The sequence below is a fragment of the Castor canadensis genome, chromosome 9 (assembly GCF_047511655.1).
Source record: "Castor canadensis chromosome 9, mCasCan1.hap1v2, whole genome shotgun sequence".
Taxonomy (NCBI): Eukaryota; Metazoa; Chordata; class Mammalia; order Rodentia; family Castoridae; genus Castor; species Castor canadensis.
In genome coordinates, this window is record NC_133394.1 from 20,586,945 (window position 1) to 20,610,007 (window position 23,063).

A 23,063-nucleotide genomic window follows, 5' to 3' on the forward strand; every position below is an offset into this window, starting at 1 on the left:
AGAGGAAGAGGAAGGGGCTGGCACCCCACAACCCCTTTGAAGGCACAGCCCTATGACAGAAGATCTCCCACTAGGCCCTGGGTTTGCCACCTCCCAGTGGCACTACAGGCTGGAACCAAGCTTCTACCACATGGGCCTTTGGGGGCCACATCCAATCATAGCAGACAGAGTTTCTGCCTTTGGTCCAGGTTGTGTGGTCCAAGACTGAAGATCCATATGTCAGGGAGACAACTGGTCACCTATGACTCGAATATTAAAGATGGAGTTGTCTGTGTCTTGGCTGTGTTCTTCGCAGGGAGAGGCCCCTCCAGGTTAGCTGAGGACTGTTCAGTAGGCCAGCTGGGCTGCATAAGTAAGTTATTTATCTAGTAATCATGGCTGGACGCAGATAATGTCTTTTCGTTGTTTGGTGGTGCTTGGATTTGAACTCAAGGCCTTGCACTTGCTAGGCATATGCTCTATCACTTGAGCTATTCTCCCAGCTTGGATAATGTCTTGAAAGATAAACAAGAGCAGATCTGATTCTTGGAAATGCCTTTATAAGATAGGGTTTGCATTTCTGAAGGTCATGGCAAACAAGTTTAATTATTAATTGCAATGTCTTTGAAATAGGTAGGCGATTTATACTACTAGAGAAAGAATTTCTGCCTGCAAGGAATTTGATATGAACTTGAGACTAAAAATCTTTCTAGATTGGGGCAAAAGGTAAATAAAGCATAATGTCCTATTTCTATCCAGGGATACTTAGGAGGATGAGGTAGAGGGAAGGGAAAGAAAGGAAGGAGGAGTTGCAGGGCTTGGGGTACCTGATGGTTTTACATCAAAATCATTTGTGGTCCGATTTCCATATTTTTTCTGGCACATTCCTCCCACCCTCCCTCATGTTTCCTGGCATTCCTCACTCAACATACATTCTGTCTTCTTTCATCCTCTGTGTGTTAAGTCTAGAGGGCTTGTGGCCTTCTGATGTCAAACGCTGCTTACAGTGGAGGTGTCAGCTAACAGCCATGAGAGGCACAGCACACACACAGTGAATCCTTGCATCTGTTGGGAGCACCTTGCTTCCATCTGCAAAACCCAGGTTCTTATCTTGTGAACTGATAAACGGGAAGTGTTACTTGCTTATCTTGGCTTGTGCCCAAGATAAGTTGTGCCCCAGTTGGTCTTGTATTCCTCTTACGAGGTATTTGCTCTCCTTGGATTGGGTTATAACCTTATTGGTCAGTCTGGCTTGCATTTAATATCTAAACACTGTGTTGGGATATTGTGAACCCAACCAACGAGTCTTCCTGTGAAGCAAATCCGTGAAAGGTGGTGCCAGCCATTTCTTTAGGCTTGGCAGGCCAAGCTTTGTCCACAGCCTGTTTTTGTACAGAAGAGTGGTTCTCATATTTTTAAATGACTTAAAAAAAGTCAAGAGAAAAAATACTCTGTGACATGTGAGAGTTATGTAAAACATCATATTTCAGTGTTTATAAATACAGTTTTATTGAAACACAGCTACAATCATTTGCTTACCTATTATCTATGGGTACTTTTGAATTACAGTAGAATCGGGGAATTGCAACAGATACTCTGTTGGCTCACAAAGTCTGAAGTGTCTACTAGCTGGCTCTTTACAGAAGATTTTTGCTTTCCCCCTAGACTTGAGTAATTCAAACAGCAATAATCTTTTCAGTCTTACTACGTGTTAACTATGTGCTAACAGTCTTACAGGCATTATCTTGTCTAATCCCCATAACAACCTTTAAAGTATAATCTCTCTCTCTCTCTCCCTCCTCCCCAAACCCCATGCTAGGGATTGAACCCAGGGCCTTGCCCATTCTAAGCAAGCACTTTACCACTGAGCTACATCCCCAGCCCTAAAATATATCTCTTTCTATCACCATTTTGGAGAAGAGGATGATCAGAGAGGTTGTATAATTTGACCAAAACACACAGCCGGTCAGTGTTGGAGCTAGATTTGCATTCACATTTGTCTGATTCTAGAGCCAGAGCACTTATCTACCACAGAGTCATCCCAGTCAGCTAGAGCAGCACCCATGTGTACTTTGTGGGTCTGAGGTGGAGACTACAGAGATAAGGTGTTTTTCAGAGATTTAATTTATTTTATCTTAATAAAAGTTTATTGTTTAGTTGAGCTTTTATGTTGGTCTCTCTCAGGAGAGTAGTTAAGTTCCTTAGGGGTTTTTTGGTGCCTCTGGTACAGTGCTCTGCACATAGCAAAAGGAGATTAAAAGCTTGTTGAATGAAGTGGGTAGATAGAGAAGAGGCAGGAGAAGGCATGAGAAGTGAGGCACAAGAGAGAAAAAAGTTAGACAGTCATTATCAAGGACTTGTTGGAGTGCCCCAGCAACAACCCCAAGGCCATGGATGGCTCTGTATTGCGGCTCACTCACACCAGGGCTCACAGGCCAGGAAGACACCCAGACTGCATTACACCCTGGCGGCAGGCACAACCTGACTGGCGTGTGCAGTCCCTGTCGTGGCTTTGTCACTTCCTGTTCTATCCCTTCCCCCTCCACTCTGGAGGACTGTGGCTTCCTGGCACCTGGCTGGGGCACACTGCCAACTGTTGAAAGAGCTAGGTGGGTCAGCCTTTGCTATAGAGTGCATCCATTCAGAGGACATGAAAGTGAGGCCTCCCAATCTCGCGTCCAGTGAAGATGACTGACGTCAAAGGGCAAAACTTGGACTCTGGAAAGGGATCAAAAGGAACCCTTTTTTTTTCCTTATCTTTCCAGGAAGGCTGCTGGCTCTAAAGGAAAGATACTGGCCAGGGAGGACTCATTCCCACAGGCTGCTGGACCAGCAGCAAGCACCAGGTGTCTCTATCACAAGCATAAGGTGTGTTGGTCATGGGACTGGACCCTGTCCCTTCCTGGGACTGGCCTGGCATTGGGAGCTAGTATGAGAACTTTCCAAGAGCCACACAGTAGCATACAAGCCTCTCAACTGTGTCCACACCAGCCAGAGACTCCAGTGTTAAGTGGGCAAGAAGGTGCAGCAGGAGAGGCTGTGGCCAGCCTAGAACAGTAAAGTATGCAGGCAAATCTCTTCTGGTTTTGCATGCTTCTAGCCTCGCTCATTTATTGATTATATTTGGCCTAAGAAAAGATAACGGGGAGTAGTATATTATTTGTCTATGCATGCACCCCAAAACCAAATGTGCATTGAGTCCTAAAATGAGTCTAACTACAGAAGAGTGAACTATTAGTTCTTCCAAAATGAACTCAATAATAACCATAATAGTTTATGTGCCGACTGCTTACTAAGTATCAGGCACTGTATGAGATTCTTTATATAGACTAAGCCATCATTTTCACAGCCAGTGTGTATAGTTAGGGTCTATCCCCATTACACCAGTGAGAAAACTGAGGCACAGAGAGGTTGAATGAATACCTAGAGTGATAAAAGGGGTGAGTTTAATCAAGGTATATTGTATGTGGAAATAATAACAATGAAACCCCTTTGAACAACTAAATATCCTAAAAAAGTTTTTAAAAGCTACTAACCTAGAGACATACAACTTGTAATGGCAAAGTGGAACGGAAAGCCATCCTTAGCCCTAGGGCTCATTCTTTTCTTTGTGCCACACTGCTTCTGATTGTAGTAACTCAAGACTTGCTGAGTGTCAGGGAAGGGGTCAACACTGTGGCTTGTGTTGACCCCTTAGGAGGTGACATTCTACAGATGAGCCAAGAGAAGGAAGAACAATCTAAACATGTAGTAGTCTCACCTTATCTGTGGTTTCCCTTTCCTTGATTTCAGAGACTTCCAAATTCAGTGGTCCGAAATATTAAATGAAAAATTCCAGAAACAAGAGTTCATAAGTTTTAAATGGCACACCATGCTGAGTAGCGTGATGAAATCTTGCTGTCTGCTTCGTCCTACCCAGGACACGACCATCCCTTTATTCAATGTATCCATACTGTATATGCTACTTTCCTGTTAACCTCAGTATCTCAGGGCTTGTGTTCAAGTACCTACTTTACTTAATACTGGCCCCGGTGTCAAGAGCAGTGATGCTGGAATTTTGGATATGTCACAGAGACCTTGTAATGTGCTTCCTTTTATAGCTATTTTATTAGCTTTTGTTAATCTTTCCTTTTTTTTTTTTTTGGTAAGACTGGGGTTTGAACTTAGGACTTCGTGCTCGCAACACAGGCACTCTACTGTTTGAGCCACACTTTCAGTCCATTTTGCTTTGGATATTTTGGAGATGGGGTTTCTCAAACTATTCCCCTGGGCTGGACTTAGACTTTGACCCTCAGAATCTCAGCCTCCTAAGTAGCTAGGAGAGAGCCACTAATGCTCTGCTGTTGTTAATCTCAGTATGTCTAATTTATAAATGAAATTTCATCATCGGTATGTATGCATATATATAGGGTTCAGTACCATCCACAATTTCAGAGAGATTTTTTTGCACACTGGGATTTGAATTCAGGGCCTCCTGCTCTTACTGCTTGAGCCACTCTACCAGCCCTTTTTTGTGATGGGTTTTTTCAACATAGGGTCTCACAAACTATTTGACCAGGCTGGCTTCCAACCGCTATCCTCCTGATCTCTGTCTTCTGAGTACCTAGGATTACAGGCGTGAGCCATCGACGCCTGGCTCCATCCACAGTTTCAGGCATCCCCTGGAATTTTGAAGTGCATCCTCCATGGATAAAGGAATATTATGGTACACCAAATCTAGCCCGGCTTCTGGAGCCACGCTTTAATCACAGCCACATGCTGACGTACACAATAAGATTCTAATAGAAGGATGAAAGTGAGATGCAGGGACCCCTAGGCTTAGAACAATTCCCTTCTGATGACGTTGCAGGAGGCAGCCTTCTGAGGATGATGTCATCCCCTGTCCTCAGCGTATCTTCCTCTGCCAAGGCGCCCATTTCAGTGTGGCCCTCCAAGTTGAGGCTGTGAGCTCCAGTTCCCTGTAAAGTCCGGCATGTTTCCTGAGTCACACCTTAACGCCACGGCACCATGGTATGAGTGCGTCAGCTGAGATGGCAGACCCCCCACAGGACCCCCCACAGGACTGGAGGCCGCAGAGCCGTGGCCCCAGGCGCTTACCCTCTTTGCTGGAGGTCCAGACCAGGGCAAGCCCGGAAGATCCCAGGGGCTCACAGCTTTGGCTGCTGCCCTTCTCCCCTGCAATGCTCACGACCCCATTTAAATTAGTTCTTTTACGGATTGGTTACGTTTCCTGGCGAGGAATAAGGACACGGACAGTGGGGGGCAGAAATTCTTATCCAAGCGGAACAATTGCAGCCTGGGCGGAGGAGATGCGTCTGCTTTCCTGAGCCAAAAGGAGCTGGCCTCCTCCCTCCCTGTGGGAGGAGCCTGTTGTCATGGAGACGGGGGCGGGGCGGTGGCCAGGCGTGAACGTTCTCCAGGTTCTGCTTTGGCCTTGCCAGCCCAGGCTGAGCTCGCCTTTATCTGTGATGGTTGCTTTAGCATTCTAGCTGTGGGTTTACTTGGTCAGTAGCGAGGAACATGTGTAGGGTTCTCTCTGAACTCCACGTTGGCTTAAAATAGAGCAAGGAGTGTGAAGAAGAGGAAGCCAGGCTCCCAGCAAAGGTATTATTAGCACCCATCGATTTGCTCCCTTGTCCATGCAAGGGAGGGTCACCAGGTAGAGCCTTGACTCCAGATCCACATCTGGGGATGTGGCTCCGTGGTACTGGGCTGGCCTAGGAGGCTCAAGGCCCTGGGTTCCAAGGGGACCCATGGTGGAAGGTCCAAGATCTCTACTCAAAGTCGCTGAAACCGATTAATTAAATAAGGTAAACTTCTGAAGCAAGTAGGGACTCCGCACCAGCTTGAATTTAATTGTTCAAATGAAAACATGATGGTGAAAGTCTGTCTAGAAAAACAGATGTGTGCGTCTCATGTGCACATCAGTATAGACATCTCAGTGTAGACATCAGTGTACTTAGGAATCCAGAGTTGGCACTGGGAGATTGCATTTGGTAAACTCAGGAGCCATAGTCAACTTTGAATTATTCAGACCAATGGCAAAACAAAAAGGCATTTTGTTTGCTCGCTTTGGATTTTTGATTTTTGTGTAGTCTGGGCAAGACAAAGACTAAGAAAAGATAGACCCGTTGCTGGGGCATTCTGTATTCTCTTTCCCCCAGTCAAAGGTGTACAGAGAGAAGAACCAACAAGATGTGAGGAGTTACCTTGGCACACAGAAGTCATAGTCCCTTTTCCCTACCATTCTTGTGCCTTCTCCGTGGTGTAGCAAACTCACAGTTCCACTGGTGCACAATATAAATAAGGCAGACAGAACACTTCCGTTTATCTTCACTCTACTGTTGGCAAGGAGCCAGTGATGTGAGAAAGTCAGGTGGTTCTCCAGTAAACCTGTATCAGCCCAAGCTTCGTGTTAACCTTTTATCTCCAGTAGGTGCTTGGGAGGAGTTATGTCCCCTCCCCCCAAATATATTGAAGTCCTTATTTGGAAACAGGTCTTTGCAGATGTAATTAAATTAAGATAAGGTCATACTCTTATTAGAGTGGGCTCTGATCCAACATGATTGGTGTTCTTATAAGAAGAGAAGACAAAGCCATAGAGAGACTGCCATGTGAAGACCCAAAGACAGAGAAAGAAGATGGTCATGATAGGATAGAGGTACAGATGGGAGTGACGTGTCTACAAGTCATTGACAACCTGGGGCTACCAGAAGCTGGAAGAGGCAAAGGAGGATCCTCTCCTAATGGCTCAAGGGAGTCTGACCCTCTCAATGCCTTGATTTTGAAGTCCTGCCCTCCAGAACTGTGAAGAGAACAAATTTCAGTTGTCTTAAGCCATGTCAGTTTGGTGTACTTTGGAACAGCTGCCCTGGGAAATGAATAAAATAGGTAAAAATAATATGAGAGAAAATTCATTGCTCTAGATAAATCTGTTTACAAATCACATTCCTCAGAGAATACATAACAAAGATGGCCAAATCATAGATCCCAATTTAGGGAAAGGGAGAAATTCCTAAAGACTGAGACAGGCAAGTATACTTTTCAATTACAAATATAAAATTATGAAACCCCTCAATTATAGACTAAGGAACATAATATTAAGCATGATGCTAGATGATTATTAACAGGATGATTTGTGAGCACCTATGTGAAGAAAGCATCCTGAGTTCCAGAAGAATAAACTATACCAGACCAACAGAAATTCCTTCTTAGATAGTGTTACTGGCCTCAAATTTTTGTTGTTTGTTACCAGTCAACATGAGAAAGGTGCCATGAAAGGTACTTTGAGGTCATTAACAAGAGGATAGGACTTGGAGCAAGGAAAGTGATGGTTTTGTTTTATTCTGTTCTGGGTCTACTCCACCTGCATATGTCTTCAGCTAGAGGCAGTACCCTGTGGGAAACACAGCTAATCATGAGAGAGACTGGGACTCTGGGCAGAAAATCTGGGGTGCTTGATCTGGGTCCCCTTTTACAGCAAATACTCTGATGAGGACAGCTAATCAGGACAGGGCTGTCCTGATGGATAAGACCCAATCCACATGACTGTGAGGAGGCAGGGAACCCTGACCAATTTTGATGGGTTCTACTCCTGTCATTCATTTTTATGTCACTAGTGCCTAATATATCATTTGTGGCAAATAACCATTTGTGAAATATATTATATTTAATGACAAATCCCAATCCACACCAGTTCTGATGTGAGTTTCTAAAATGGAGCTGACTCAGTTGGTTCTCTGGTTAATCCACTTCTATCCAAATAATCCCAACAGGGTCAGTCAAGCTTGGCTCTTCTCTCTCTCTCTCTTTTTTAAGACCACTGCATCATTTCACCATCATTTTCTGGCAGTCTGATAGATCTAGGATTTCCCCACAGCTACTAAAGAGTGATCCCAACATCCAAGTTGGATGTCTTTATCAGGACCACTATCAATAAGGAGGAGGGAGCCTGTAGGGGTCCAATTCAAGCCACTCAACCAAAATGAGTGGCTCCAAAGAACGTGGACCGCTGAAAAGAGCCTGGTTTTGAAATGGGGGCCACACCTGAAATGCTAACCTGTGAAATTAATCATAACATCTCCATCGCTGCTGCCTGAACCGAATGCTAGAAACAATTGTTCCTTACCACCTTCTTTCTCAAGAGTGTGGGGCAATGTTCATAGAGCTTTTTGAAAGCAAAGACAAAAATAACGGCTGCATTTGGCAGAGTTTCTAAGGTCCTGTTTCAAATTGTTCCCTTCTAGTTGGTTTTATTGATCGCTCACTGATACACATCACCTCTCTAAGAAACTGACTTTGTTCTACTCTGAAATTGCCTGGCTACTTTCCCTGTCCTTGCCCATCCTACAAAGGCATTGTGGCACATTGGACAAGAAACAGTGCCAGCCACGGGACCTGGCCTCCAGTTCATCTCTGCTGCAGAATCGCTTGTACTCCCCGGCTGGGCACTTAACCTTTGTACACCTCAATTTCCACTAAAAGAGTAGCAATGCTTACTCTACCTATTTCTGGGTTTGCTTTGAGGATCAAGGAGAAAGTCCATGGTGAAGGTTCTTTCTGTATTAGAAACCACCAATCAGATATGAAGAGTCACCGCTCCCTAATGGTCTCTGGTCTAACTGTTTTCCAATTCTTTAAAGAACTTTTATGTCATATTCTGCCACTCATTCCTTCACAGGACATTTATCATTCTACATCTATTTACTGGACACCTATTATGTGACAGGCATTGTACCAGGAACTGGGAAGTTAGAGGCAAAAGATGGAACCTCCATCAGAATTTTCTGTATTGTTGCTGCATGCAGCAATGGCTCTCTCCCTCCAGACTAGGGCTGGGAGGGTCTGGGGGCTGAAGGCAGAGTCCCAGAATCCTTCCTAATGTGAGTGGTGACTGCTGACCCCTGAAGGAGTCAGAGGATTTAACCAGGGGAACGAGGGGGAAAAGATGTGAATGTTCCTAGTGCCTACGGATGAGTGTTTCTCAAAGAGGGTGCTGTTGACAGCATGGGGGACCAATGTACTTGTGTGTGTAGACTCTGCTGTATGCTCTGGGGTATGCTTGGCATCCCTGCCCCCAGCACAAAGTGTCAATGAAACACTCATCCACATGCCTCTCCCAAGATACACTCAATATAATAGCCCAAAATGCCCCTTCACAAATGTACCACTAGCCCATGGTGGTGGTGTCGGGGGGGGGGGATGTAGTCTATTCCCTGGTTCAGGGCCACTGCTAAACAATACCCATTAGAATAACTTTGGACCCTAAAGTCATGACCAAGAAGGAGAGAAGGTGGACAAAAATGAGGACATCATAAAAGAAGGTGAATATGGGTGATGTACTTCCTAGACAAGAGTGAATATAGAATTTTTAAACCTGTTGAAATCACTATAAGAAGTGGCCTAAGAAAGGAGGAAAATAAAGGGATGAACCAATTTGGATTATAATACAACTATACATGGAAATGTCACAATGAAATTCCCTGTATAGCTATCTTAAACAAACAAAAATGTCTTTTTTTTTTTTTTTTTTTTTTTTTACAAAAACAGAGCAGGAAGGCAATACAGGTCCTATGGGGGGTACCAGTCAGAGCAAGGAGGCTATAGGAAAGGGTGTAGGGAGTGAATAAGGCGGAAATATTTATATACATATGTATGTAACTGTTGAAACTGTTCCAGGAATGGGGGGAGAGGGGATAAAGGAAAATGATGGAGGGGGTGAATTCAACTATAACATATTGTAAGCACTTTCATAAATGTCACAATGTACCCCCAGGATAACAATAAAAATTTTAAAAATTGGCAGAAGTCAGGTCATAAATGGCCCTGTATACCATTCCAAGTAGTTTACTTTCTAGGAGAAATGCCCTTGACCAAGGATAAGTAGATTACATATAAAGTGCTTTGGAGGGCTGGAATGTAGCTTGGTGGTGCAGCGCTTGCCTAGCATGCACGAGTCCCTGGGTTCGATCTCAGCACCAAAAAAAAAGAAAAGACAAAAAAAAAAAAGTGCTTTGGATTGAACCTGGCACATAATACAGGTCAGTACATTTTGGGTCACTATCTCCCAAGATCCTACCATACGCTATGGTAGTGAATATCTTATTCATATGTGGATACACTGCCATGTACTTCCTGAGGACTTCCTGGCTGGTGGTGATTAACTGTGATGTCCATTTGACTGGATGGAAACAGTGGGGAGGGAAAAGACAGCTCTAAGGAGTCAGGAAGGTGTGCAACAACCTTAATTTGGGCTCTTTTCTGCCTTGTTGTTATTGTTGCTAGTTTGGTTGTGATTGTGAAGATCATACCCAGGACTTCTTGTACACTGAGCACTTGCTCTACCACTTACGTACATCCCCATCCTCTCCTCTTTGCTCTTATGGTCCCACATCTGACTACTGGAGGCAAACTCTGACTCAGAAAGAAACATACCAAGAACCACTACACCCTTTATGTTGCCAGGCAGTACAAGAGGAAGATGCTGTGGCCTGCAAAACATCCATGCCAAACCAAGCCCCAGCTTCTAAACAGTCATGTTCATTGCCAGACATGTGCTAAAAATGAGGCTGCATTTTCCTAAAACAATGTTTCATGTGTTAGGTTCCAGCTGAGCCCTCAAAACCCATCTTCCCCAGACAGTAGTTAAGCCATAGTGACAAGGGTATTTGGAACCCAACTAACCTCTGTAGAGCTATTTCCATGGAAGAGGTATTCCTAATTCCAGGTAAAAGATTGAAGACAAAATATGACCCCTGTGTTCATCAACATTCTATCTCTGTGAAAAATACTTGGGAGAAGAAGGACAATATTTATTTTGGCTTCTAGTTTCATATGTTTCAGTCCATGGTTGCCTGGTCCCATTAGTGTGAGCCTGTGGTGGGGCAGAGCATCATGGAGGAGTGTGTGTAGTGGAGTAGAACTACTCACCTATGGCAGCTGGGAAGTAGAGAGACAGGAAGGGGCCAGGGACAAGGTGTAGTTTCCAAGGCATGCTTCCAGTGATCTATTTCCTTCACGTAGGCCCTACCTACCTCCTGATTTCCACTATCTCCCAATAATGCCCACAAATTATGAAGCCATCAATGGACTAAGCCATTGATGAAATTGGAACCTTCATGAACAATCACTTCCCAAAGCCCCACTGTGAACACTAGTGCATTGGGAACCAAGCCTCCAACACATGAGCTTTTTGGGGGACCCTTCATATCCAGACTACAATAAGTCATGCTTGTTCTACCCTCACCCCAGTCTCCAGCCATACTTAGCTACTACTCTTAATTTCTGTGAGCCAGCTCTTGCCTCCTAGCCTTTGCTTGTGCTGTAGTCTGTGCCTGAAATGCCCCCCCCGTGCGTATCCCTGCTATGGGTTCCCAGACCATCCTCTTCCTGTGCTGTCAAGCACTTACCACTTCACAGTACCATTGCCTGCTGACTGTGCCATCTTCCTCACTGGACTGTGACCTTCCTAAAGGCCCAGAATCTGTTAAATTCTTCTCTGCATCCTCAATGCCTGGACCGTATTAGAAGATCAGTAAGTATTCGTTGATTGAGTAAATATACTTCCTCTGACTATAAGCCCAGCAACAAGACCAAGGATCCCCCCCACTTCTCCACTGTCTTCTGAGAGCAGAGACCCCAGTTGCATATCCCAAGAATTTGGATTGAGTGGAGGAAGAGAAGGAGAGAGGTTAGGAGAAAGGATGTGCTAGAGAGGGACCTGGTAGCAGAATGAGAAGAGGAGACAGCTTTGTAATTCAGGTCCTAGAAAAGGGACATTGTAAACCTGGGTGAAGGGAGTCTGCCTATAGTTTCAGGAATTGGACCTTATTACACTGTAAACTTCTAGAGCAGGGTATATGTCAACACAAAACCCTGTATATGATATTTCCAATAGCATCATTCATAACAGCCAAAAAATGGAAACAACCCAGATGTCCATCAACTGGGGAGAATGGAAAAATAAATTGTGCTGCATCCATACGATATTGTTTGGCTATAAAAGGAATGAAATCTATACCACAACGTGGATAACCTCTGAAAACGTACTAAGTGACACATTTACTATTATTTCATTCATGTGACAGTCTAGAGCAGAGAAATCTACTTGTATGTAACTGTCCCATACAGGTAGAAATCTATATAGACAGAGTAGATTAGCAATTGCTTAGGACTGTAGGGATGGGAAGGAAGGGAGTAAAGGCTAAAGGGAGTGGTGGCCCAAGAAGGCTTTGTTTTGCTTTGAAGGGATGAAAATGTTCTCAAGTTGACTGTGGTAATAGCTGCCCACATCTGTGAGTGTACTATAAGCCATTGAAGTATACACTTAAAATAGTATCTGGATTATATCTCCATGAAGCTGTTACACTTACACACACACACACACACACACACACAGCTCTACAGCAGAGTGTTAACCTAGGCTTTTTGAGAATGGAATGCAAAAATTGGCATGTCTGTTTATTCCTAAGACCTGTCAATTTCACTGAATTCTCAAAGAGCCCCTTTCCCACCCCTACCACCAAAGATAACTTTCACTGATCCTGGCATGAGAAGAACCAAAGATGCGGATCAAACACACAGTCTTATTGTCTAAATAGAATCATTAGTGATCACTTTTAAACTAATAACTCCAACCAGTAGCATGCAATATTATTCCACGCCCTCATTGCTATAGAAAAGGGAATGAGTGTGAATTGCATTTGGATAAGTAAGCTTGTTTATTCTAAAGTATTGTTTGTGATATGAGGACCTACTCATATACAGCTACTTGTTGATCACTATGCTATCAGAACTTTTTAAAATACATTTAATGATTTAGCGGGGAGTCAAGTTACGTCTATGTCTAAAGTCAGTCAAGTTTCTCAACCTTTAACCTCAGAAAAAGAACAGGATCTGGTCTCCCCTGAATCAGGAAAATTGCCGCATGATTTTTCTCTGAATGGCTAGTACTATAAAAAACAGAGAATTGTCTTTTGCATTGCTTGACGTTGTGGAACTGTATTTCATAGACCCTTTTCATAGACCCTTTTCTGGTTAAGGGAAGATAGTTGAGGCTTGTGGAATTTGACTGGTTTTGCATTTTGCTTAAATTTGCATTTGTGTTTCAAGGTACCTGAAACACCTAAAGAAATAGATGATTTTTAGTAACTAATGGAGCTTAGAGTGTGATCTCGCACTTACTGTAAACACTCTCCTACATGTGAGTTTTTCATGTGGAGGTACCATATACTTCGTTTTCTCTCTGGAATCTGTTCTCCTGAGACCAGCATGTCTCTCTGATTCCTAACACTTGGGTACCAGCTCTGCCTGCTTTGCACCAGGGGTGTGCACCTGCCTCTCCCTGAGTTAATCCTGCAGTCACATTCAGGGATGGAGCCTGGTGGCCCTGCACGAAAGCACGCGAGCAGCTGACTGCTGACTCAGAGGGGAGAGGGAGCCACCCGCGAATCTGCTTGCAGCTCGCTGCTGCATCCCTATCCCATAATCCCTTGCCTGGCTTGCTGCAGTCTTTTCAACAGACGCTGAGAAAAAGATGTCCTGTAAGATAAAGATTGATTGGTCTGAATACCGAAGGGGGTCTCCTACTTGTTAATGACCCAGAAAACATTCCTGCCGACTTTCCTGAGCCTTCTCTCATTTTCTCCATTTTTCTCTTCCTCTTTCTGTGCATGAGCTGGTACCAACGACTTAGAGCAGAAGACATGCTGGGCTTCTGAGGATGGCTGCACTGTATGGTAGGGAATTTTAACCAGTCTCTTTGCATGATGCTTCCAAACTTGAGATGTTAGCAGAAATGTGCCTTGTTGTCTGGGATTGCTGCGGAGCTGCAGTCACAGACTTGGGAGGATTTAATTCTTTGCCTCGTTGATGAGTCTGTTTGCAGAAATGGGTAAAAATGTTTGACTTGCTTACTGTTATGCCAGGTGGATAACTGTTTTCTACTGCGCTTCTGGCTTTTCTTCCCTCTTTCTCATGGTGATGCTTCATGCTCCATACCTAAAATAGAGGGAGGGCCACTCTTGGCTTTAACAAAGGCATGAAATTAACAAGGATGGGGAGGAAAACTGCAAGATTTTCTTAGCAAGTACTATTGCGTTCTGACTAGGTTTTCATTTTTACTAGCCTTTATTTTAATATTGTCTTGACCTATTTGAAAGAGGAAAAAATTTTCCTTGCATCTTTCCCTTGAGATGGATGAAATACTGAATTTGCAGGAGTCCTTCCCACTCCAGGGCGGAGGAGAATGTGCGATGCAGCCCTTCCCCCATCCTGCCCTCGGTTCAAGAACCCTGGGGTTGAGTTCCATGACTCCCAGTTACCATTGGAAACCCATTCATTCATAATGCATGACTTGACCCTCTGAATGCTGAGTGCCTTTGAGGGCCAGCAAACAAATGTGCAATAGATAATTTCTGACAGTTTGGTTTTTCTTTCCTATCTTTGAAGTACAATCAAATCTGGGTGGAGCTCAATGGTAGCATTACTGAGAGGGAAGAAAAAAAATCCTTGGGTCGGCGCTTAGGTCTACTTCCTCAAACCGTGGGTGATTGTGTGTGTGTGTGTGTGTGTGTGTGTGTGTGTGTGGAGAGAGAGAGAGAGAGAGAGAGAGAGCGCGAGCTTTTTCTGCAAGAACGCCCCACCCTATTACTCTTTATTGCAGAGAGCACTGGGAGAGCAAGTAGGAAGGCCATTGATGCCAAACTAAAAGTTGAATGTTCATAAATGGGTTTCAGAGCCAAAAGATAAAATATTTTTGTCTGAAGAAAACATGTTTTCAATGTCAGAGCTTTCAAGAACAGATAGAGACTCAGAATGAGGCGTTTAAAAAATTGTCAATTCGTTTCTTCAGCTTCGATGGTAATTACAGTAGTTTTATTCCTCATGGATCAATTGTTACAGGTTTAGAAAACCTATAATAAGTAAGGTTTGCTCAGCTCCTTAAATTGATTTCTTAAGTAGTATTAAGATTCTGCTTTGCCTATTGTGAATTGATTTCATGGGGTCCTTTCTTATTTTTTGGGCAGATGCTTTTACAGGCACTGTTCAGAACCGCTGTAATGTTAAATAATGCAGGCCCCTCCCTAGTGAGCGAGCACACAATGAGAAGTTTCATGTGTGCTGTGGCATGAGAAAGCCACTCTGGTGTGGAGCCATCAGCTTGTCACCCTTGCAAAACCTCTAAGCATTTCTTTCCAATTTTCTTCTAGAAAGACACAAGCGATTCATATTGTAAAGGTTAAAATGTGGCTGATGTAAAAAAAAAAAAATCTACAGAATGAGCTGTTTGAAGATAAATGAATGCAGCATAGAAAACCCGCAGTTTAAAAAAGAATAAAAATCTGTACATGTTTTCATCATAGTTAATATTGCAATCCCAAAATGCCTTAATTTTTTAAATGTACAAGATAACGAATGATGAGTGGACTTTATGGCTTGTGAAATATTGTAAAAACACTCATTGTTTGTATTAGAAATGAAAATGGCCTTCATTTGGACAGCTTTTGGCAGTAATTTCTCCAAACTTACAGCTGTCTTCATTAAGTAGACAGAAATCCTAAATATGCAGCAATTAAAAAAAATTTACCTAAGCTTAATTGTAAAGACTTTCTTGTGCCTCATTTCATTATCTCTCTGATAAGAATAACCAAATATTTGTGTTATTGAGATATACAGAAGAGAAGTACTTTCAGATTTTAAAATTTTGCTCGCAAATTATTTACTATCTCCCACCTCTTCCGATCCTCCTCCCCTTTGCTGGGGATTGAACCCAGGACCATGTGCATGCTAGGCAAGTACTCTAACACCGGACCACATGCCCAGCCTCTATCATAGTTTTCTCATTTAAAAAAAGTGAATTGCTTCTAAATTGTAACAAAATGGTAATTTGCACATATTTGTAATGGCTTAGAAAATTTTCTGATGTCCCTTTATTACTTGCACAAGGGCTTCAATGACAGTACAATTTGCTCTGTCCAAGAGAGGCTCTTGGGGCTTGCTGAATATTTCTATTGTGTGGGTTGTCTGAATTTAATATATCAGGTTTCCGCCTAGAATTTGCAGACTTAGATTAGACCAGAAAGTGAGGAAAAGAAAGAGCAAGAATTCCAATAGCATCGTTGAAGGAACCCTGTGTTGCTGCTTTTTGTGTGCTAACCTTCTAGCCCCTCTATACCCTCTTCTGCTTCATCATTTACAGCCTCCATTTTTTCATTAGATCTTTCTATAATCTCTCTTGAAAGCTTATTAATTGAAGGAAACACTCTAACCAACAGCACAAATAAATAATGTGCTCCCTTTACACCAGGTGCAAAACAGTTACTATGTAGACTTGTATTTTTGAAAGTTTTGATGTGAAATAAATTTCTCTTCCCCCTTCTTGCCAGCTTCTCCCAACCCCCAGTTAATCCTCACCCCTTACCAACCTGGTTGCCTTCTGCCTTTCTTGTGGTTCCAGAATATCCAGCCTTTTTGTGGAGCCCCCAGGGAAGGAAGGGGAAGATGTGTTGGCACAGTGATGGATGTAGAGAGAAGAGACGCCAGGGTACCATAAGGTGAATGTCAGTTAGCCTGACCACTTAACACTCCATCACACAGATGCAGCCTTCTGGAACTCAGAAAACCCAGAGCAAAGCTTAAAAAGATGAGGACTTCTTAAAGGGCAGGCAGTGACAGTCACTTAGCTGTATACTAAGGAAGGAGGTTGAGACAACAGCACACATACCATATCTTTATGAGCTTGGCTAGAAAATCAACTTTCAATTGGAAAAAGCCAACACATCTAAGGAAGGTGGCATATGTCAGACATGGAAATAAGAAGGCGAGCCTGGGGGAGCTTGAACCTGTCCTTGCCTGGAGACAGAAGTGAGTTAGATGGCTCTCTACCAGTAGATGCACTCCCCCTCACACACACACACACACACACACACACACACACACACACACACACACACACATATCGTCGGGAAAAACACATCTAGCTTTCTCATTTACAAAATGGTCCACCTGAGAGAAAGGCTTGATTCAACTGAAGTGGGTCATCCTGTTTTAATTTCACTGAAGATTGTCCTCTCTTCTTTCTTCTACTTGAGCCCTCAGTAACAATGCAAGTTCAGTTACAGGTGAATGATACTAGGCTCATAACTTTAAATAACTCAAAATATCTGCTTCTTTAGTCATGCTTTTGCCTGTGCCTTGAGCTCCAGGGCTCACCTGTCCTGGCAGGTAAAGAGTAACATTGTAAATTATAGATAATCCTCATGGCTCATCATTTCCTTTCTCAAAAAGTAGTAGAAGATTCTTACCTGTTAAAGAAGCTGGTTTCTTTGTCCACCATTGTCATTGGCCCAAGAATAAATAAAAATGTAATCAGATTAATAAACGAATTCATCTAAAGGAGCACAAAGAGAAGCAGTGACCCAGGAAGTTCCATGAAACTACACAACAGAAATGGGATTGGCTTGCACCTGGGATTCCAACACTGGGGAGGCAGAAGAATGACAATTTCAAGGCCAGCCTGGTTTATATAAGACCAAGGGGAAAAAAAAAGGAATTAAATACCCGTAGGAAGATGTATAATAAAATATGCCACAATTTACCCACCAATCACATGTTCCAATTTCATCTTGGCCTCTATTTTCCAGCTGTGTTCCTTAGACCAGCCAGATGAGTCCAGGCCAGCTCCCCTCCCTCCCCTTCTAGCTTTTTCTTTTTTTCTTCAATCCCTGCTTCCTTGGTGTCAGCAACAGAGTTTGGATACTTTCCCCATCTAAATGGTATAATCTTGGGGGTGGAGGGGAGGTGGAAAATATGGTCTAAATCTTAGAATTGTGGACATAGGCATTTTTCCCTCATTTTATCTTCTATCAAGTTCTTTCCATTTCATGGTAATTTCCACCAAGATGTAGGAGATATAAGAAAGAGAGCCAGGAAAAATCCCAGAGATGATGTAAGGAAAGAAACGCCGACAGTGCTCTTCTGTGCTAGGATTTTGTTTTGTGATTCCTGCATTACTTTTTCCCACAACATGCTGTGTTTAATGAGCAAAGCTCCCCTAATAAGGAATGTCTGTGCCAACGTCTTAGACTGTTTATTGGCATGCATATGTGTCCTCAGTAGTTTTCCATTTCTTTTTCTGCATTTGTGAAATGTGCTAAAATATATCACCAATATTTACCCTCTAGATGATAGCGTGAATACTAAGCGTTAGACTGTCATATGGGAGGCGGGCAATGTCCAATGTCAACGCCAATATTCATAGCAACCATGCTCTTTGTCACAGAATTCAGCAAATGCTACTCTTCACTGCTGTGCTTAAGTCCATTTCCATGTTATGCTTTGCTAGTTCAAGTCCTGAAAAAAATAACAAGTGACTACAGCCACTTGTACCAGGCACCTGCATTCTCAGTGCCGGACTCCTCCCCCGCCACAGGGTGAGATGGCATTGTATGGGGTAGAAAGACAAAACAAATTGTGTCCTCTATTAGAAGATGTCTTAGTGCTTTTTGCTATAACAAAAATGCCATTGACTGGGTGATTTTAAACAACAGAAATTATTTCTCACAGTTCTGGAGACTAGGAAGTCCATGATCGGGGCACTTTTTCTCATTGTGTTTGTACATGGAAGAGAAGGGGGTGGGGAAAAGAGACGGAGAAGGGGGGGAATTGAGAGAGCTTATCTTTTTATAAGGCACTAATTCCATCATGAGAGCTCCATCCTCTTGACTTCCCAAAGGTTCCATCTCCAAATACCATCACACAGGAAACTTGGGCTTCAACAGATGAACGGGGAGTGGGGAACACAAACATGGAATCCATGAGAAAGTGACCAGTGGGCTGATAAGTGCTAAGGAACTGGGGAAAAGGTGCAGTCCGAAACTGAGGTCAGATTGAGCAGGTGACACAGAGCAGAGGGCTGGAGCAGGACAGGGAGCACTCTGGTAAGGAGCATTGCTGCCACCTACAAGGAGCCTCAGCTTGTCTCCCACATAAAAGTTCTTGTAGCTGGTTAATGTCAGTAGCAGTCTGTGGCTGATTGCATCATTTAAAAATGATGCTTTTGGCTGGGCATAGGTGGGACACACCACTAATCTCAGCACTTGGGAGGCTGAGGCAGGAAGATCTCAAGTTCTAGTCCAATCTAGGCTACATAGTAGCCTCAAAAAAACAAAACAAAAGCTCTTCTGCCTTCACTTCTCTGTCATTTCCTCTCTGTTGGCCTTTTGTCAGTGTATCAGATATTAGCTCCTGCATCCAAAAGCACTGTGCTCCACAGGTGCAAGGTCCCATGCACGTCTCCCCAGAAGTTAGTTCTGCGAACCTCCAGCAGAAGAGCTGGTCCATATCCTGCCCTAGTTTCTGCTGGCTATGTGAGTAGGAAGGATCTCTGACACTTCAGAAACACAAATGGGGAAGGAGGCCAGCAGAGAATCTGGATGAGTACTTACTTCTTCTAATCAAGAAGATCAGAAAAGGTAGTGCCCACAGACTTTGATTAAAGGCTGTAGCATATTCCTCCAGGCTTGTGAGCCTAAGGGCAGGCTTCCCACTGTGCTTGTGGGCACATTTTGTGCCTCAGTTCTTCTAAGCTCATTGCTCCTCTAGGAGCTGTGAAATGTTTTTCTATTGTAGGTTTCCAGCTACATTCAGGGAAGCATTGTATCCTGGTGAAGTTGGGAGTCTAGAGGGGTGGTAAACCTTCTATGTGGATTCTGGGAGTTCTAAAAATCCAGATGCCTTCAGCAGGTCGCTTGTGACAGATCTGTGATACTGTTGTGATTTTAAATTAGTGTTAATAAGTAAGCATAATTAATTTACCATGTGAGTGAGCAATACTGACAAAGACTTGTTCTCATCCACTACAATAATTGCCATAAAATTAGAAGGAGCGTTTTTTTTTAAGCTTTAGAACAGATAAATGTTATCATTTGGTTAAATCAAATATTTTTTCCTTGCCCCAAATCCAAAATTCTAAAGTTAAAAAAAGAGTAAAGCCTAATATGATGTTTTCTCAATACCCAGCATGGCTCTGATAATTTCAAAGAGTAGTATGAAAAATTTCAAAAGCTATTCAGAATAAAATTATTTTAGCTGATTTTAATTGACAAGTATGAATTTTCTTTTTCTTTTCTTTTTTTTTTTTTTTTGCAGTACTGAGTTTGAACTCAAGGCCTCACTCTTGCTAGGCAGGTGCTCTACCACTTGAGCCACTCCACCAGCCCCTTTCTTTCTTCCTTCCTCCCTCCCTCCCTCCCTCTTTCTCTCTCTCTCTCTCTCTCTCTCTTTCTCTTTGGTGGTACTGAGGATGAAACCCAGAGTTTCTAAGCATGTATACCACTGAGCTTTATCTCCACCCCAATATCTTTTTTCTTTAAATGCAACACTTCCCGAATTTTTTGCCATCCTTGTATAGAAGCTGTGCAGATTTTCTCTGTATCATTCAGACTTTGGTGCTGCTGAAGTGAGCACTGTCATTTTTAGGCCACTCACACACTACAAACACACTCTTCAGTGAAGTGTTACACCTAGGATTCAGTATCATCGACTTATCTGATAAGGCAGAAAACTTGAAATCTGAGCCTTCTGATTCATTGATTTTACTGGATGACCTTGGGCAAGTCATTTAAGCCCTCAGCTTTGGTTATCTTTAAGACAGACAAGCCTATTCCTTCCCTATTCTGATGTCACAAGAATGTGGTTAAAAAGCAGACACTGTGCCAACATTCTGAGCTCCTAAGAGATGAGCACATTTAATCCAATCAGTGAATACCATTCTCTAGTTCTTTAAGGAGGCACTCTGTGGAAAGTCTAGCAGATAATGCTGGCTACACTGCTAACCGTGCAGTCTGAAGGTCATTCTCTCAGACAGCAGGTGCTTCCCCAAGTGCTGTCTCTTAATCATAGTCTTTCATGAGCCTGTCTGGAAAGAATAAAGTTTGAAATAGGTGTGCTATGTGTGTAACTAAACTCAGATATATCTAAACACAGTTTTCTTAATAAAAGTTGAGATGCTTAGGAAGAACTATCATTTGGAAAGAGTGTTCCCTTTAGAAAGTGTAGAATTGTTCATGTTATAAATATGGTTATTTTCCCAGCTTCAGACACAGGTCAAGTTAAAGTGTCATATAAACCAAGCTTCCACAGTACAGCCTTCTCAAAACACAAGGTCAGGGTGCTGGGGTGGTTTAGGGAGTGAGTTTACATTCAGACATTCATACAGCTTTTTTCTTTTTAGTGATGGTACTGAGGTTTGAACTTAGGGCCTCACATGGCACTCTACCATTTGAGCCACTCCACCAACTCTTTTTCTGTGTTGAGTGTTCTCAAGTAGGCTCTCAGGAACTATTTGCCCTGGCTAGCTTCAAACCAAGATCTCCCTGATCTCTGACCTCCTCAGTAACTTGGATTACAGGCGTGACCAACTCTTTTTCTGTGTTGAGTGTTCTCAAGTAGGCTCTCAGGATCTATTTGCCCTGGCTAGCTTCAAACCAAGATCTCCCTGATCTCTGACCTCCTCAGTAACTTGGATTACAGGCGTGAGCTACCAGCGCCCAGGCACAACAAACTTCTTGACTTAGTTTGCAGGTGGATGTTTTGTGTGGAGGTTTGGTTCTTGTTTTTGTTTCATCTGTAGAATGAGAATAATAATAGTAATTTCTACTAGTATTATATTGAAGGTTACCTACCTTTTTTGTTAAGAGTATTTCCATTGGAAATTGGAGGGCTATGGACATGTTTAGAAAATTGAGAACTGAAACTTAGTTCCTCCTTGGCTAACCCGTTTGGGATAGAAGCAAGAAAGCTGCATGTTATAACTTTTGTTTTTCCCTCCTGTGTGATCTCATGGGCTCTCTGATTTCTTCTGATGACCTCTTTTAATTTCTTCTTTTCTGACACAATCCCTAACATTTTGAAACCTCCTCAGAATTAATTAACTTTTCCTGGTCCTTCAAATGCATGCACATGAATACCAGTGGATATTTCTTTAAAATTGCAAAGACTACCTCTAGTCTTTGTCCTGGCTCCATGGTAGATACATTTTAGTTTAAAATCTACAAACCTTTTATCTGAACCACAGGTAAAATTCTTAACTCAAAATTCTAATGATTACCATCCTGCATTTTAACAGTATGTAAGAGTAGAGAAACTTCTACTCTCTTAGTTTATGGGCTTTGGAGCCTGTGAATTAAACTGACTAAAGACAGAATAACAAGTGAAAAAGGCATTCGAATTGTACTGATGTTAGTATTTTTAATTTTACATGCCTTTAGAGTGGTGAAAACCTGAAGTGGTGATTAGACTTGGGGGATTATCTACCATTTTAACAAAGAGTGATAAATTGTGGAGAAGTGACAGACAAAGGAAAGGTGTTGGAGTCCAGCGGGGGTAATTCCTGGGAAGGTGATTAGAAGATACTGGTAGATTACCTTTGGTTTACTGATGTTTTGTCATACAGATTCCTCTCCTTGTAGCCTCCCCTTCCCCTCTTCCTGGTATCTGAGGTGTGTTTGTGTGTGGGGGAGGGCACCTTGCCAAATGGAAATTTCCTTTCTATGCCAGCTACTTGGGAGGCAGAGATAGGATTTTTGTCTGAGGCTGGCTGGGACAAAGTAAGACCCTATCACAAAAATAAACTGGGTGTAGTATACCTATCTGTAATCCCAGGTACTCAGGATGGGGAGGTTGGCCAGGCAAAAAACGCACAAGACCCTATCTAAAATCAAACTAAGGCAGAAAGGGCTGGGGCCGAGGCTCAAATGATGAGTGCTTGTCTAGAAAGCTCAATGCCCTGAGTTTAATTCCTAGTACCTCCTCCCCAAACAGAAATTTATACCCATTCTGGGCAAAAGACAAAATAGTTGGGAAAACATTTTGAATTCAATAAGAATATAAAAGGCAAATATGTATTCAAATATAGTCATTACTGAGGGCGGTGAACAGACATACCTGTGTAAATATGTAGCGCCTCTCCCATCCCCCCATCACCACTCAGCCTTGAAACCTAGCAAGTACCCCGGGTAGCACACTCCCTTTCTAACCTGTTGTTTGCATGGGAAAATGTCCTTTTACTAATTTACATAACAAAC

General features: G+C 42.9%; 1 protein-coding gene across 6 annotated transcripts in view; it reads left to right on the forward strand.

The window, feature by feature from the left end:
* Trim2 (tripartite motif containing 2) overlaps positions 1-23,063 on the forward strand; it is a 117,110-nt gene that overhangs the window by 37,930 nt on the left and 56,117 nt on the right. For 2 of the 6 annotated variants that reach the window (XM_074041307.1, XM_074041309.1), the window contains exon 1: positions 13,321-13,715. The exons of 3 other annotated variants lie outside the window; for them this stretch is intronic. In XM_074041307.1, coding sequence (XP_073897408.1) covers positions 13,713-13,715 — 3 coding nt within the window. In that variant the 5' untranslated portion in view covers positions 13,321-13,712. Of the gene's footprint in view, positions 1-13,314; positions 13,716-23,063 lie in introns of those variants that run through there. One more of the 6 variants, XM_074041312.1, reaches the window with a different exon arrangement.